The 18659-nt window shown below is 33.9% G+C and overlaps 3 protein-coding genes across 3 annotated transcripts; all 3 read right to left on the bottom strand.

Annotated features, from left to right (window-relative positions):
• Positions 1 to 11766: 11766 nt before the first annotated feature.
• Positions 11767 to 12348, bottom strand: LOC131650992 (AAA-ATPase At3g50940-like). Its single transcript, XM_058920686.1, has one exon. It carries the CDS (start codon positions 12346 to 12348, stop codon positions 11767 to 11769), a length of 582 nt encoding a protein of 193 aa, XP_058776669.1.
• A 386-nt stretch (positions 12349 to 12734) lies between these two features.
• LOC131650991 (AAA-ATPase At3g50940-like) lies at positions 12735 to 13505 on the bottom strand. Its single transcript, XM_058920685.1, has one exon. The coding sequence runs from the start codon at positions 13503 to 13505 to the stop codon at positions 12735 to 12737; it is 771 nt and encodes a 256-aa protein (XP_058776668.1).
• Positions 13506 to 16546: 3041 nt separating this feature from the next.
• Positions 16547 to 18289, bottom strand: LOC131647802 (AAA-ATPase At3g50940-like). Its single transcript, XM_058917634.1, has 2 exons — positions 17288 to 18289; positions 16547 to 17203 (listed from the first exon to the last, which is right to left on the bottom strand). Exons 1-2 carry the CDS (start codon positions 18236 to 18238, stop codon positions 16811 to 16813), a joined length of 1344 nt encoding a protein of 447 aa, XP_058773617.1. The 5' UTR covers positions 18239 to 18289; the 3' UTR covers positions 16547 to 16810.
• Positions 18290 to 18659: the final 370 nt, after the last annotated feature.

Below are 18659 nucleotides of genomic sequence, written 5' to 3'. Positions count from 1 at the left end.
GAAGCTCAAGAACCAAGATCAGTTCAAATGGGAGCAAGAACATCAACAGGCATTCGACCAAATAAAAGCTTATTTAACTAAGCCTCCTATTTTGTTACCCCCCAATAGGACAAAAAGTATGAAATTGTACATAGTTGCATCAGGCTCGACAATTGGGAGTATGTTGGCCCAAGAAGATGATAATGGCGTCGAAAGAGCTATATATTATCTAAGTCGAACCCTAGTAGGTGCTGAAACTAGGTATAATGATATTGAAAAATTATGCTTATGCTTGTATTTCTCATGTAACAAACTTAAGCAATATATAAATCCTGTTGATGTGTACGTGTCCTCTCATTTTGATATCATTAAATATATGTTGTCTAAACCAATTTTGCATAGTCGAATTGGCAAGTGGGCCTTAGCGCTAACTGAGTTTTCCTTGACGTATGTTCCTTTAAAAGCTATGAAAGGACAAGTTGTGGCTGATTTTATAGTCGACCATGGGTTAGTCGAATTGTCTGTAAATCAAGTCGAACGAACTAACTGGAAACTGTTTTTTGACGGTTCTAGTCACAAAAATGGTTCAGGCATTGGAGTCTTGATTATTTCTCCCAAAGGGCTTCCAACAAAGTTCCATTACAAAATGAAAGAAGTATGCTCTAACAATGAGGTCGAATATGAAGCCTTGATAACTGGTTTGAAGGCCTTAATAGATTTAGGGGCAAAACGAGTTGAGATTCGAGGTGACTCTGAGCTAGTGATTTGACAAATCAAAAAAGAGTATAAATGTATCAAAGAAAATCTAATAATTTATTATGCAATTGTGATACGCTTATTAGAAAAATTCAAACAAGTTGAGATCTTGCATGTACCAAGATCTAACAATTCCATTGCCAATGAATTGGCACAAATTGCTTCTGGGTATAAAGTGTCTAAAGACAAGTTAGAAGATATGGTCGAGATCAAGAACAAAGAAACCCATGAAGTATTAGACAAATTAGGTCAATTGTCGCCGACAAAATTCGAGGGGGTAGATGATGATGTTGAAAGTAAAGATTTGTATAGTAAAGATTTGTATGCCTTGGAAATTTTTGCCATCGACAATATGACTGATGCTGATTGGAGAAACCCATTGGTCCAATACCTAAATAATCCAGTCGGAGGAACTGATCAAAAGATTAAATACAGAGCTATAAACTATGTGATATTAGGAAATGATTTATGCAAGAAAACAGCTGAGGGTGTATTGTTGAAATGCTTAAGTGAAGCTGAAGCATATTTGGCTGTGTCAGAGGTTCATAGTGGTGTTTGTGGAGCTCATCAATCAGGCCATAAGATGAAATGGTTGTTGTTTAGACAAGGTTTATATTGGCCAACAATGCTAAAAGACTGTATTGAATATGCAAGAGGATGCCAAGAGTGCCAGAAATTTTCAGGCATTCAACATGTTCCAGCCAGTGAATTGCATGCCATTGTCAAACCTTGGCCTTTTAGAGGATGGGCTTTGGATTTAATAGGAGAAATCAAACCTGCATCTTCTAAGCAACAAAGATTCATTTTATTAGGAATAGATTATTTTACTAAGTGGATAGAGGCAATCCCACTAGTTAATGCAGATCAAGAAGCAGTGATTAGTTTCATACAAAAACACATTATCTATAGATATGGGATTCCAGAAACCATTACTACTGATCAAGGATCAGTTTTTGTTGGTCGTAAAATGCAAGCTTTTGCAGTAGAAACAGGATTTAAATTGCTAACATCTACTCCATATTACGCCAGGCAAATGGTCAGGTCGAAGCTGCTAATGAAGTTATTATAAATTTAATAAAGAAGCATGTGGGAAAAAAGCCAAGAAATTGGCATCAAACGCTCGACCAAATCCTTTGGGCTTGTCGAACGTCACCAAAGGAAGCAATAAAAACTACCCCATTTCGTTTGACATTTGGGCATGATGTTGTATTGCCTGCAGAAATTCACCTACAGTCAACAAGAATTCAACGACAAAACAGTCTTTCGTCTAACGAATACTGGAATATGATGTTAGATGAGTTAGTAGAATTAGACGAAGAAAGGCTAATAGCGTTGGATAGGTTAATAAGACAAAAGGAAAAAGTAGCAAAGGCCTACAACAAGAAAGTCAAAGAGAAGACATTCATGGTAGGTAATTATGTATGGAAGGTTATTTTACCCATGGATCAAAGGAATAAGGTATTGGGTAAATGGTCCCAGAGTTGGGAAGGACCGTTTAAAATTTTGCAAGTCTTTTAAAACAACGCATATGAAATTGAAGAACTAAATTCAGATGGTCGGATCTTGAGGATAAATGGTAAATATCTGAAAAAATATAAGCCTATACTTCAAGAAATTCACATAAGGGAATAAAAACTAAGAGATTATATTAAAATGGCAAAAACTTGGCCAGTCATTACAAAAAGTTCCTTCATGAAATGCGCAATTCTTACAAAAAAATAAAAGCCTAAAGCCACTAAAATATCCAATATTTAGTTAACTCTTCGGTTGGTGTCTTTGAAGGATAATAGGGGTAGACTTTCGGCTTCGAACATATCCATGCGTCCGGCCTTGCGCATTTTCTTCACCACACCTTGTCTGAGAAATAGGTAGGACAAAAATCTTCCATAAGGAAGACAAGTCACCATTCCTTGACGAGAGGCCGTCAAAGAGACAGCTTCCACGAGCTGCTTAAAAATCAACAGAGGAAAGTTGATTTTCTTCCCCTGAAGGGAACAGGAAATGAATTCCAAATCTTCCACCATGATGCTATTTTCATCACGGTTGCGTGGACGGAAGTTGCCCACCAAAAGTTGGTGCCAAATTTGGATGACTTTGGCGCAAAAGGGGTCATTGTCCATGAGATCCCTTAACATATTAGAAGTGTTCATGTCGAAAATATTGTCGACAAAAGTTGCACCGGTATTGCTGCATTTCAACAAATCAGAAATTGTTGAAGGAGTGATGATGACATGAGCCCCTCGAATGTTGGAGGTTATAGTAGTCCTTCCTTCTGAATCTATGCGCAAGGATGCAAATCTCCAGAACTCAATCAACATGCAGGGATAGATGTTACCATCTAAAATCTCAGGATAAAATTCAAGTCCCTGGCTAGCATAGAGAGCACGAACATTGATGTGGTTCGCATCAAACTCTTCTGCAGAAAGCTTAAATTCTTTCTTGATGCAGGATCTTATGTTGGCGTTTGTTAAAGGTTGTGCCATGGTTTGAAAAGATTGAAAAGATGAAAAAGTTTAAGATGTTGTGCGTAGGGAGATGTAAAAAAGAAATGGAAGGAATGAGGCTATATATAGAGAATGTGTAGTTACTTCAGCAAGACAAACGTGGGAAAGGAAGTTAGAAAACCAAAGGTCGTATTAAATATCTTGGAAACTGACACAAGCAAGCTGAGAGGAGTTAATAGCCCATTACCTAGCGTTTAGGTAATAATTAGTGCCTGGGAAAATGAAACGTAATCATGGCGTAATGGGAATTAACAAAAGTCGAAACCCAAGAAAGAACTGAAACGACATCTTTTCTCTTTCCTAAAGTCAGTCGAAAGAAGTCGCTTGGGGGGGCAATTTGTTACCCTAGGATTTCGACTTACTAATAAATGGGCAACTAGGGCCCAAAATTGGCAATTGGGCCTCAATTTGTAGAAAGGCCCTAAATTGGTAATTGGGCCTCAATCAAATATCTACATTGCCATTTGGGTCGAAGCGGTTTGACTAAGTAATGTTTAGTAGTCGAAGCTGTTCGACTAGGAAGATTATCAGAGGCTTCAACGGTCGACCAAAAGTATGCGAAGACTTAAGAATTTTGGTTGCAGAAACTGAAGTGGAAGTCGAGTGGTATTAGAGGTTAAGAGTCAGTTTCAAGCAGTTTTCGGGCAGTTCTCACAGGACGCGTGGAGGTCTCACAATTGAAGATCTTGCATGTCGAAGACACGTGTTGACTGATAACCAGTCGACCGTTAGTAGTAGTTATTTTATTTTTACTATTTAAGTAAGTTTCATAGGGATAGTTAGAGGCCCGCATTTTCTACATAAACACAAGTAAACTCAAATCTCTGCGCGATGAGTAACGAGTGCAACTTTGGAATGTACGTATGCGTGCCAGTTTAATTAATGCAATCATTTTACATTACATTTTATCTTTCAGTGCACATTTACTGCTCTTTTATTGCTTTGATTTACTTTAAAGCCTTTAATTTCAGTGTTTACTTTTATGTTAAAGTCACTATTTGCATTTAATACAAACCAGATACACATAATATAACAAAATAAAGCAATTAGTCCTGGATTATTCTAGTTGACTCCGCAAAAGTAACCTTTAAAAAGGAAACTAGCGCTTGTTTACCATTTTTCTGGGTAAACAATCTGTGATCCAAAAATTTTTGATTCAAAAATGGTATACGGGAAAAAAATCTATTGTTAATTTAAATATTTTTATATACGAAAATTTACTATTGATTTAGATATTTTTGTAAATGATACCTAAACATAAATAATATTTGTACACGGGAAAAAATCTATTATTGATCTAAATATATTTATATATGAAAAATGGTACTTATGATCTAAAACTTTTAATTTAAATTTTGTTTTTGATTTAAAATAAATATATTATGTAAACAAATACGCGTACCAAACCAGAACCCGTGCGTATGCACGGGTTTGTTACTAGTTATTGGTTAAAATAAAATAGATAATATTTTGATATTGATATGTGAGATGAAAAGTTAATTATCTACACTGATATTAAGTATTATCCAATTTGATACGGTATAAAATGTATATTGATACACATGCAAATTTGAAATGAATTACTTAATTGTGAAATAATAATGATCATATCAAGTCAATTGTATTAAATAACCATACAAAAATAAAAAAGGACTCTGACATGGAAAAAGAAAAAAAAAAGAAATTGTTGACATTTGAAAATAAATCATTTGTTTCTCAATTAAAGACAATTGTTGATTAAAATAAAATAGAAATCGTCTTGATAGTAACCCGTGAGAGAGAAAGTTAGTTGTCTGTACCTGTATTAGGTATTATCCAATTTGATACGGAACCAAATGTATATAGATACGCATGTAAACTTGAAATTAGTTATTGAATTGTAAAATGAACAATGATCATATAAACTCAATTGTATTAAATAAATATATAAAAAGAAGAAGAAAAAAGGACCCGTGAGATGGAGAAAGAAAAAATTGACATTTGAAAATAAAGATGTTGTTTCTACAATAAAGATAATTGTTGATTAAAAATAAAATTGGTGTTGTGTTGATAATGACTCGTTAAATATATGAATAATCTCATAAAATAATTTGTTAATTTTATAATTATAAAGTAGTTTTTTAATTTCTAAAAAAATTAATAGTTATAAAATAAATATGTTTTTATGTTTATGACTAAATTTTGTGTTTTCAGAATTTAACATTTTCTTTGCTCTTGTTCATTACATTAAAAAGGGGGATTAATCATTTTTATTTATACATTAAAAAAATTAAAAGAGAAAAACAAAATGAAAAGAGACAAAATTCAAAATTAAAGTGAGAAAGGGTGAGAAAATTAAATAAAAAAAATTGAAATTTGAATTAAAAGAAAAGAATGAAGAGATAGAAAGTTGAAGTTAAAAAATAAATTATTTTAAATAAAGTCACATGTCACTTTGTGGTGGATTGATTAGAATGGAAAAACATTGAGACATTAGTTATTTCCATTTTTTACCTTTTATTATTAATTTTAATAGAGATATATATTGAAGTCCTTGATAATTCAAATGAATTGTGGAAGCTTTTGAGACCATTTTGTGGAAAGCAGCTCATTGGAAAAGCAATTCCGGAAGTATGGAAAAATCATGTTGTGAAGAGGAAATCGATTATCCCGTTTGAGGAAATCGATTTCCTGAGTTATGATGTTTTATTTTTGGTTTTCTAGTTAGGGAAATCGATAAAACAGTTTGTGGAAACCGATCTCCTTCACAATTTTGTTCTTTTTTAGCTTGTTTTTGCGCATGTTTTGGTTCCAACTTGTATTGGTAATATCCTATAAATAACCCTTATTTAGCATGGTTTGAAGTAAATGTCAATTATTAATATTTTCCTCAATTACTCTCTCTCTCTCTCTCACTCAATATCTCAATTAACTTCATCTTCTCAAATTTTCTATTTTTCCATTAATTCACCTACAAGCTTTGTACTTGTTCTAACATTTAGCATCAAGAGCCTAGGATCTGATCCTTATGTAGCGGTAAAATTTGTGAGGCTAAAGCCATTGAATAGACTTAGCTCATATGTTTTAAACAGAGTCGCCACTACGCTTTATTGTTTCCAAAGGAAATGGTAGAAAGAGCAAATAAAATCCACATAAGTTTTTAAAATTAAAACTAATAAAATAAACAGAGATTTGGGTAAGGGGGTTTGTTATGCAAGGGGAAGGTTTTATGCCTCCCTCACATGTATGGTACTTCATAGGAACCTCTTTGAAAATATTATTATTATTGTTGTTGTTATTAAAACTGTTTTTGTGTTTATGGGTTTTTGTTTAAATAGAGTGGGAGGATGAGAAAAGAAGATTTCAAAAGTGAGCTCGATAAGATATCGTAACTTAGGCCTACATACCCCTTAAGTGAAATTGGGATGTTTGAGCTTTTGTAGTTTCTCCTAAAAGGAAAAATAAAAAGGAGCCAAGTGGCCAAAACCATTTTGGGTGTTGAGCTTTAACAATACTCTTCGGGTTTTTAAAATGTTGAGCTTTAACAATACTCTTCTGCTTGGTGGAGACAAAGTCGAAAAGCTGAAGTTTTGTGAACCCTGTGTATTTGGAAAATCTTGCAGAGTGAAGTTCAACAAAGGCAAACAAAGAACACATGGATCCCTTGACTACATCCATGCTGGTCTTTGGGGGCCTGGAAGGTGTGCATCACATTCTAAGGCAAGGTATTTCCTATCCATAGTAGATGATTATTCCAGAAAACTATGGGTATTCATCCAGAAGACTAAGGATGAAACTTTTGAGAATTTCAAAAGTTGGAAGACTCTGGTTGAAAATAAGACTGGCAGAAAGGTCAAGAGGTTGAGAACCGACAATGGCCTTGAATTTTGCAATGAGGCATTCGACAGTTTTTGTGCTGCCTATGGTATTGCAAGGCACAGAACTACTGCAGGTACTCCACAACAAAACGGTTTGGCTGAAACGTTTAATCGAACTATTTTGGAGAGAGTCAGATGTATGTTGACTAGTGCGGGGTTAAAGAAGGTGTTCTGGGCTGAGGCTGTTTCAACAGCAACATATCTGATAAACAGATGTCCTTCGACAGCGTTAGATATGAAGGCACCTGAAGAAGTTTGGTCGGGACATCCACTAGATCTCGACAAACTGAGGGTATTTGGCTGCATAGCCTATGCTCACATTAGGCAAGACAAGGTCGAACCTAGAGCTCTGAAATGCATGTTCATGGGATACCTTAAAGGAGTCAAAGCTTATAGGCTATGGTGCCTAGAGCCAGGTCACAGGAGGTGTATCACCAGTCGAGATGTAGTTTTCAATGAAGCTGAAATGGCTTTTAAGAAAACTGATGATGTTGGTCGAAGTACAGAAACATCTGACGAAGAGCTGGAACATGTAGAGATTCCTGTTGAGGTGGAGCATGTTGATGCTAAATTGCATATCCCAGATGAAGTCGAAGAAGAAGCAGAAGATGCTGAGGAAGTTGAGGAAACTGACGATGACTACCTATTGTCGAGAGATAGGTCGAGAAGAGTCATCAAGGCACCTCAGAGACTTGGGTATGCAGATCTTATAGCTTATGCCTTAATCTCTTCAAGTGAGGTTCTAGACGAAGAACCTAGAGACTACAAGGAAGTTATGAGGAGTCGAAAAAAGACTGAATATCTGAAGGCCATGGATGATGAGATGAAATCTCTTCATGATAATCATACTTGGGAACTGATCAAGAAACCTGATGGGGCAAGGTTGGTCAGCTGTAAATGGATTTTCAAAGTTAAGGAAGGAATTGAAGGAGTGACGTCGAAAAGATACAAGGCAAGGTTAGTCGCAAGGGGTTTCACTCAGAAAGAAGGTGTTGACTTCAATGATGTGTTTTCTCCTGTTGTGAAGCATAGGTCCATTCGAATGTTGCTTGCCATGGTGGCACAGTTCGATCTTGAACTGGAACAGATGGATGTGAAGAATGCGTTCTTGTATGGTGATCTAGATGAAACGATCCTGATGAGGCAACCTGAAGGGTATGTCAAAAAGGGGAAGGAAGATTATGTGTTCAAGTTAAAGAGATCTGTGTATGGGCTGAAATAATCTCCTCGACAGTGGAATAGGAGATTCGACAAGTTCATGGCACGCATAAGTTTCATTAGAAGTCAGTTCGACCATTGCGTTTACTTCAGATTCTGACCTGGTAATTCATTTGTTATTTTGTTGCTTTATGTGGATGATATTCTCATAGGAAGCAACAATGTTGAAGATGTGACAAAGGTGAAGGTTGAACTCAATAAGGAGTTCGATATGAAGGATCTGGGAGCGGCTTCTAGGATTCTTGGAATTGACATTCGAAGAGATAGAAAGAAGTCGAAGTTATGCTTATCTCAAGAGGCATGTCTACGGAAGATTCTTGAAAAGTTTGGTATGTCGAATTCGAAGCCAGTTGTGACTCCAACAAACCCTCAATTCAATCTAAGTATTGATCAGTGTCCCAGTACTGATATCGAAAGAGCCTATATGAATAGCATCCCATATGCTAATATAGTTGGTTCTTTGATGTATGCTATGGTCTGTACTAGACCCGACATAGCATACGCAGTAAGTCTTGTAAGCAGGTACATGGCGAATCCTGGAAAGGCTCACTGGCAAGCATTGAAGTGGATTTTAAGGTACATAAATGGGTCTCTGAACAGAGTCCTAATTTATGGTGGAGCCTTGGGTGAAGATAGTAAAGCAGCAATCGAAGGATATGTCGACTCTGATTATGCAGGTTGTATGGATTCTAGAAAATCTATTTCTGGATATGTTTTCACTATGTTTGGCACAGCAATTAGTTGGAAAGCAACACTTCAGAAAGTTGTTGCTCTATCAACCACTGAAGCAGAATATATTGCTCTCACTGAAGCTGTGAGAAAAGCATTGTGACTTGAAGGTTTTGCAAAGGAGCTGAAACTTCAAGGCCGAAGTATCACTGTTAAATGTGATAGTTAAAGTGCAATACACCTGTCGAAGAATTCAGCCTATCATGAGCGAACTAAGCACATTGATGTAAGGCTGCATTTCGTCAGAGGAGTAATCGAACGTGGAGAAGTCCAAGTGCTGAAGGTTTCGACTGAAGATAATGCTACTGATATGATCACCAAGACATTGCCGAGTTGCAAGTTTTTCCACTGTATGCAGTTGATAAAGCTGCATGAAGAAAGCTAGTTGTTCCCTTGACGTTGTAGGGTTAGGTCCAAGGTGGAGATTTGTGAGATATTGGATCGAACTCTAGTATGGCCGAAGGGTAGCTTCTTGGTTCGACAGTTCGACAGGGTTAAGCATGAAGTCGAAGGTTGCTCACATGCTGGTGTCGAAGAGTGCATGTTGTAGTCGAAGATGGGTCGAACATGCAGATGTAGAAGATGCTAGGGCTGTTAGCATGTTAAATTAGGTTTTAGTGTTTAAACCCTAATTTGTTAAGTTAGCTTGTGTATTAAGTTGGCTTGTGTAATGGGCCTTGCTGAAAAAGCCCATTAGTTAGTATGTTAGTTTTTATTATAAGTAGCATACTAGTCTCTCATCATTGCTAAGCTGCAAATCCTAATTTAGGGTGAGAGAGGTTATTTGTTATTCTTGTAAACTTGTAATCTTGTTTTAAGAGAAAGTAAAAGAATATCAGTTATAACCAATTCTTGTGTTCTTCTTATCTTCCCTAATTCCCTTTTATACTTTGTTCTTGACATCGTTTTTCACAACAATTATGATAAACAATGACATTAAGCAACCATTATAATAAGAATTTTATATTTTGTGGAAACTTTTCCATAAATAATTCCATATTCTATTACCTTTATTCTTAAAAGAAATAAAAAAATACCATCATTAGATTAAGATATTGGTCAAAGATTAAATAAAAATACTTAACTGAAAGCCAAAACTGAGGTGTATTTCTTCTAGATGATATTCTTACACTTAGTTCATATAATTTATTTTTTATCTTAAATTAAAGATCAGGAAATTTCCTTAGTCTATAAGTAATTTCATTAATATTGATTGATTTTATTTTTTTAAAATAGATTATTATTATTATTATTATTATTATTATTATTATTATTATTATTATTATTATTATTATTATTATTATAATTATTATTGTTATTATTATTATTATTATTATTATTATAATAATAATTATTATTATTATTATTATTATTATTATTATTATTATTATTATTATTATTATTATTATTATTATTATTATTAAAACTGTGTGTGTGTTGTATAAGTTTGTTAGTTTGATTAGTTAGTTACTTATGAATTAGTTTTAACATTACTTGCTCAACAAGTAATGAACACAACTATCTTGTCTTGTAGAAATGGCTATTAAGTGTGTTAAGCTTAAATATTTATTTCAAGCTAGCATGTTATAACCATACGTACCTCGTCCATTTCACCTTATGCTTTTTAAGGCCAGACAATTTTATTTTATAAATGTTGTTTCTCGTTGTTCCGCTAAAGATAAAACCAAAGTGTCATGTTTTTTTTACGAATAGCCTTACAAGACTTTTGATTGAAGACAACATTAAAAAAAAAATCGCCTAATTGTCTTGTGCTTAATAGATTATGCATTAGTCTTTAAAATAAATGAAAATTATTCATAAAGAGAAGAGATCATTCACCTACTTTGTCGGACCCTATGATTCCTTCCCTTTGGTTTCCTTTAAACTTACATTGCCTCCTTCCTTCATCTTGAAGTTTTAGAACATACGCCTTTTTCTAGTTATGTGTCGTGAGTATTTATTGTCCAGATACCGAAATTTTGTTGCAGGTTCAATTATATGATGATGTAGCAGAGGAATTTGTTTGGTGGAAATCTCAGAATGGATTCTCATTTAGCAGTGCATACTCTATTATTCAGAAGTGGTCATTTCAGACTTCGCGTTGGAAGCTGTGACTGTGTGGGCTCGTTGAAGCGTATTTGGAAATCGAAGTTACCGAAGAGGGAATTGTTCACTTACTATTCTTGCTTCCTTCTGTTTTTGTTTTGTTGATAATTTTCTTGTCAATTGTTCCTTTGAAATTTCGAACACGATCCTAACAGTTTATTTCCCACCTCTCATTAAAATAAACATATATTGCGCCCTCTTTTCCATCAAATCCTAATCCTTTGTACACCTCCATAAGCTTGTCGTTAGGGTTACCGATGATTGAGGCAAGACCCGCGTTCTTTGTGACAAAGTAAAATGACGTAAAGTAGTTATGATTGTTTGACTGTAAAACTGAAGTTAATAAGTTATTTTTACTTGGGATTGAAGTTAAGTTTATTGATAGCTTAATGCATAAGTATGTGATGATACTAATTTAAGCTATTTGTTCTGCTTTAACTTTGATTGGTGTTGCAAGAAAAACGTGAGAGGGATAGTAACTGAATGATCTTTCTTGTTCATTTTGAGCATCTCAATCAATGCTTATGAATATAATGAAAAATCATAAAATTAATATAGAGAGCCAACTGAAAATAATCTCTAAGGTTTAAAGTTTAAACTACATGACCAAACAAGATCTATACTTTACAGTTTTCTGTTTTCATATTACTATCTTCCTTGAAGGTTTTCTTGTCTTGGAGGAACTTGATAAGGTCTTGTAGGCATTCTGTAGCATCAGCATCCTTTGTTAGGACTTCTCCAATTTCAGCTGGAGTAACCTTCACTTGTCCTAAAAGTTCTTCAATCTTTTCGTACAGTTCATGTTCGCTAATGCAAAGATAGTTCACTGCCAATTGCTTAAATGCATAAAAGTTGCAATATGACAAGTGAATTTGCTTGTCCATTCTACCAGGTCTTAGCAGAGCAGGATCAAGTCTTTCTTTGTGATTTGTTGTGAAAACAATTATGTGTTCCTCTCCACAACACGACCAAAGACCATCTGTCGCATTCAACAATCCTGAAAGTGTAACCTCGTTGTATCCATTATTAACCACTTCTTCGTCTTCTTCTCGGTTCTGCAGATTTATAGTGCAATCAATATCCTCAATCACGAGTATAGAACGATTGGACATGCTAAGAATTAGTTCCTTCAAGTATTTATTATCTCTTATAATAGTGAGATCCAAGTCATAGATATCATAGTGGAGATAGTTAGCCATGGCTGCAATCAAGCTAGACTTTCCGGTACCAGGAGGCAGTGGCGGAGCCAGGACCCTGGTCCAGGGGGTGCAAACTTCCGAACATTAATTAATATTAATAATTATAGTAATATATATTTAAATTAATTAATACTTATAGTAATATATATTTAAAAAATTACATTGTATTAAAAAAATAACAATAGCAAAGTCAGTTCTAGTGCTGCATTAAAACAAACAATAACAAAGTCTAAACCAAACATTCCTAAACTTGGGCTAGAAATCAAAGGTTAATTTGAACTTGGGCTATGGGTGCAAAACTATTTTTTCAGGGGGTTCAAAATCAAATAAAATAGAGATATTGGTGCAATATTTTAAAATCCAGGGGGTTCAATTGAACCCCCTCATTATACTCTCCCTCCGCCACTGCCAGGAGGACCATACAACAAGTAACCGCGTTTCCAAGCTTTCCCAGTTCTTCTATAAAACTCTCTAGCCTTCACAAATTTGTCCAAATCCTTCACAATTTCCCTTTGGAGCTTTTCATCAATTGCAAGAGTGTTGAAACTCATTGGATGGTTGAACTTAACAGGTTCACGACGCCAGCGATAAGATTCATTCGAGTGAATCTTTATCGCCATGTCTCCTTGTTTAATCTGTTGAGCTACCTCCATTACATAAGGCAAATACGAATCGAAGATCTTGTTTTTTTGTTTCTTGTGAAAAGTTAGTTCATAGGATCTTATTTCTGCGATAGATGAGGAGTCATGATCGTAATGTCGAATCCTCGAGGGGTCCACCGATATGCAAACTAGTTTCCACTTTACACTAACACCTTCAAAAACATCACTAACTTCTTCATTTCTATCAATATTGAATGAAAGATTTTTATGATCCTCAGATTTGCTTACTTTAACTCTATCTACTGAGACAGTTGCTTTAGTTCCTAGGTAGGTTTCCGCAGCCTCAAAAACTTGGTTTCTTGCCATCCCTTGAAATTCTTCAATGACTACCGTAAATTGCCCGGAAAATTGACGAAAAAGATGATGAATTCCTAATTGAATAAAATGTAGAAGCTCATGAGGAATGAGTTCATTTGTGATAGTCCGCATTAGCACAATTGAGGTTATTGCAGGTACAAGAGCTTTGGTATCAAACATTTTCCTGATTTCAGTCATTGACGAAGATCAGAATATTGAATGCAATAGATCGAATTCCTGCAAAACATAGGCAAAGTAATTAAAAATATAATTTTGTTGGGATCCAGACTAGAAGACGTGCATAGCAAGTATTAAATTAAGAGCATAAAAAAAATAGAAACTGGTATGAGCATGTTAATAAAAAGGGGATTTAAACTAAAAAAATATATAAAAAGGAGAAATCATAAAAACAAAATAATAATATTAATAATAATATATTTTAACTTGAACTATAAGACTCCTATATGACCCCGACAAAATGGTATAAAAAGGATGTCAATAATGCCCTATTCAATGTTCTTATAAAGAAAAAGAAATTGTGATTAATTTAACGCGACGACCGCAAGTATTATGGTGATGATCGATTAATATTTACAGAGATTAACATAAACTGAAATTGCAAGATAAGTAAGTTTAGGGAGAAAATGTTACCAAGCAGGAAGCTCAAACGTTATTTTTCCTTCTTCGAGAGCTCAGACTAACCGTACTAATTCTCTGTTTATGAATAAATTTCAACAGAGAAAACCTAAATATACTAATAAATATTTAGGTTTGGTGGTTTTCTATTGCCTTTTAATTATCTACTCTAATTATATACTAATAAATATTCTTCTGAAGGTCGGCATCATAATTTTAGGGTTGGGCTTTTTAAAACTTTGTAGTTGTTAGGGTTAGGTTAAATGATATTTAAATATATTTTTTATATTTTTATTGGAAAATAATAAGAACCAATTGTACCTAAGTTTGTCCTATGTTAAATTATATAGTTTTAATCCTTCAGTTAAAGTTCAATCATGAAATTAATTCCTTAATTTTGATTTTTTTTTTTTAAGTTTTAATCCTTTTTTTCATTGGTTAAAAAACATATCATTTTTTTACCCATAAAATTAAGTTGGGTAGTTTAGTGTAAATTACATTAACATTTTAATTTAATTTAAAATAAAATAAAATAAAATGTGATATGATAATGAATCATAGTGTTTAATAGGTTATACTCAACTAAATTCAAGGTAGAAGAGTAGTTAGGTATCCAAGATAAATAATTGGGTACCGTTATAAATTAGTTTAAATTTTAAATTTATTTTAAAATAAAATAATTGTATAAAATGATTTGGTTTAGATTTTAAATTTATTTTAAAATAAAATAATTGTATAAAATGATTTGGCATTGACTAACACCACCTATATACACGTCGAGGAAAAGAACAAGAAGCCAAATTCTTTTTTCCTTTTTTTTTTTTCCTATCCATTCTCAATTCATATTTGGGTGTGTTTGGTTCGAGGTAGATGGAGAGGAGAGGAGAAGAGGGGAGTGAAAATGTCTAATTAAATATGTTTGGTTCAAATTTAAAGAGGAGAGAGAGGGGAGCAAAATCCCTCCAAACTTCACTTTTTGCGTTCCTCCAAATTTGAGGGATTTGGAGGAGAGGAAATCTAAATTTTAATAGTAAAAAATTATTATATTTACTAAAATATTCTGAGTTTAATTTTAATATTTCAAAATTATTTATTTATTTTCCTGATAATGTTTCTCTTCTATGTGATTTTTCTTGATTATTTCCATCAACTTATTATAACTATTATCCACCTTCAAATTTTTTTACTTAATACAAATCATAATTATTGCATTATCTTTATAATTTTTTATGTTCATTTTTTCTTCTAATTTTGTTATTTATCCTATTATATTTTCTTTTATATCAAATTTTAAATCATTCACTTTATTTTATTTTTTATTTATTCATTTTTATTAAAAAATTTAAATTATTAGTTTTAATAATAATTTATTTTAAGTATTTATTTTGTTTGATGATTCATCACTATTTAAAAATTGTTATTAGCATATAGTTTCATTTATGTCGGAGAGTTATAATCTGGATCAAGTGTACTCAGTTTATTAACGTTACGGTACATTATAACGTTTTAGTCCCTCAATATTAAAAATTTATTACTAAAAAAAATATTTATGAATTTTTCATATTTGAATATTATATCAATTATATAAGATTATAAGGGTAAAAATGTAATTTATTAATAAATCCTCACCCCTCCCCTCTTGAACCAAACATATTTTTAATTAAAACTCCTCCCTTCTCCTCCCCTCTCTTATTTTGAACCAAACAGACACTTATCACTTATCTGATTAAAAAAAATCTCTCTCCTCCCCTCCCCTCCTCTTCCCTCCTTTAAAATTTCTCCCCTCCCCTCCCCTCCCTCCCCTCATTTGTATTAGGAAGATCCTAAAGTTCCACATTGGTTGGAGATAGAGCATTGAAATAATATATATAGAGGGACACTCCTCACCTTATCAATCGATTTTGTAAGGTGAATTAGGTCAAACTCTAATATGGTATCAGAGCCTATCGATCGGACCATGGACCGCCCACCATTAATATCCACGCACCAAGCCCAAAAGAGTGCTGGGCGTAAGGGGGTGTATTAGGAAGATCCTAAAGTCCCACATTGGTTGGAGATAGAGCATTGAAAGAATATATATAGAGGGACACTCCTCACCTTATCAACCGATTTTGTAAAGTGAGTTAGGTCAAACTCTAATAATTTGAACCATCCTTCTTCAATACGAACAATACTCTCTCGTTTTTTTTTTTTCTTAAATCTTCCCTTTTCTTTTTTATTAATCAATCAAACCCACACATCATCTATCATCTATGCATTCAACCTAGAGCAAAATCATGGAAGCAAAACACATAAGAAAATAAAGAACATAATGGCGGCTGGTGGTGGCGGACTGTGGCTTGCATCGCTAGGGCTCGTGCGGCGTTTGTGGATCCGCGGTGGACTTCAGACTTCAGTGATGGCCGACGGCCGAATAGCAAGGGTGCGGCGGTGTTTGTCATGGTGAGGTGCGGTGATCTTGGAGGTGTGATGGAGGACGGAAACGATGGGGTGTTGGTGTCGTCAACAATCATTCCTTGTTTGAGTCTTCCATTTTTGTTCCAATCTTTCATTTCTCATATGCTTTGTTAATTGCATAGCGATGAGTTTGTTGTTAGATTTGTTGTAGTGTTACGGATTTTTTTATGACTGACTTGGAGTTTTGGTTATGAATTTGCTTAGGTTTATGGATATTGCTATTGAAAGTGTGATATCATTCATCTTCATAAAATAGATTGTGCAATCATTATAATATCAATAGAACAGAGAATAAAACATGCCTTACTCCTAGAAGATGAATCAAAAACATTTGAAAAGTTTTTATTTATTAGAAAGAATCAAGATCCAAATCAAGATAATCTCAAGGTAATCTACTTAACTAAATGTTCTTATTCTTCTTTGACATTTGCTTCATTCTTACCCTCTTCCTGGATCATTTTCTTCTTTTGAAGGAAATTAATAAGGTCTTGTAAGCATTCTGTAGCATCAGCATCCTTTGTTAGGACTTCCCCAATTTCAGCTGGAGTAGCGTTCACTTGTCCTAAAAGTTCTTCAATCTTTTCATATAGTTCATGTTCACTAATGCAAAGATAGTTCATTGCCAATTGCTTGAAAGCAGAAAAGTTGCAATACGACAAATGAATCTGCTTGTCCATTCTACCAGGCCTTAACAAGGCAGGATCAAGTCTTTCTTTGTGATTTGTTGTGAAAATAATTATGTGTTCCTCGCTACAACATGACCAAAGACCATCTGTCGCATTCAATAGTCCTGATAGTGTCACCTGTTTCAAATATTTAACATTGATTAATGTTTTGAACCCAACAGTCATATATATGCTAAATGTTATTAAAAGAGAAATATATACCTTATCGTGTCCATTATTAGAGGCTTCCTCGCCTTCTTCTCGGTTCTGCAGTTTAATAGTGCAATCAATATCTTCTATCACAAGTATAGAACGATTCGACATGCCAAGAATCAGTTGCTTCAAGCTCCTATTATCGCCTACAACAGTGAGATCCAAGTCATAGATATCATAGTGGAGATAATTAGACATGGCAGCAATCAAACTAGACTTTCCGGTTCCAGGAGGACCATACAACAAGTAACCGCGTTTCCAAGCTTTCCCAGTTCTTCTATAAAAGTCTCTAGCCTTCACAAATTTGTCCAAATCATTCACAATTTCCCTTTGAAGCTTTTCATCAATGGCAAGAGTATCGAAACTCATTGGATGGTTGAACTTGACATCGCGGCTCCAATAATTATATTCGTTTGAGTGAATCTTGATTGCCATGTTTCCTTGTTTAATCTTATCTGCTATCTCCATTACATATGGCAAATATGAATTGAAAACCTTGTTCTTGTGTTTCTTGTGAAAAGTTAGCTCGTAGGATCTTATTTCGGCCACGGCCGAGGAGTCATTATCGTAATGACGTATCCGCGACGAGTCGACTTGTATGCAGATTAGTTTCCACTTTACACTAACACCTTCAAAAACATCATCCACTTCTGCATTTCTATCAATATTGAATGAAAGCTTTTTATGTTCCTCAGATTTACTTACCTTAACTCTCTCTGCTGAGACAGTTGCTGCTTTAGTTCCAAGGTAGATTTCTGCAGCCTCAAAAACTTGATTTCTTGCCATCCCTTGAAATTCTTCAATGACTATGGTGAATTGCGCCGAAAATCGACGAGAAAGATGATCAAGTCCAGATTGAAAAATGCTAAGGAACTCATGAGGAATGAGTTCGTTTTTTATGGTACGCATTACCATAATTGAGGCCATTGCAGACACAAGTGGCTTGGTATCAAACTTCATTGCAGATTCGCAAAAATTAATGACTGATGAATTTGAATTAGCAAAATATTAGAGAAGTATTGAAAAATATAATTTTCTTTCAATAGGATTGTACACCTATATATAGTTCAAATAATAACATGATTGACAATGGCATTAAGCAACCAGTAAATTAATAATTTTGTATTTTATGAAATCTTTTCCATAAATAATTTAAGATTCTATCTCCCAAATTCTCAATAAAAAATAAAAAATATCAGATCTTGGTCAAAAGAAAATATTAACTAAAAATACTCAATTGAAAGCTCAAAAGGTGTATTTCTTCTAGATGATATATTCTTGCACTTAGTTCAAAGAATCCAAATTAAAAGGAAAATATGCATTATTTTTAATTTATTTTTATATTAAATTAAAGGTTAGAAAACTTTCTTAGTCTATAAGT

Source organism: Vicia villosa, linkage group LG2 (genome assembly GCF_029867415.1).
Source record: "Vicia villosa cultivar HV-30 ecotype Madison, WI linkage group LG2, Vvil1.0, whole genome shotgun sequence".
NCBI classification, from domain to species: Eukaryota; Viridiplantae; Streptophyta; class Magnoliopsida; order Fabales; family Fabaceae; genus Vicia; species Vicia villosa.
The sequence above is the reverse complement of the archived record's forward strand: the minus strand, read 5'-3'. Positions and strand labels throughout refer to the sequence as shown.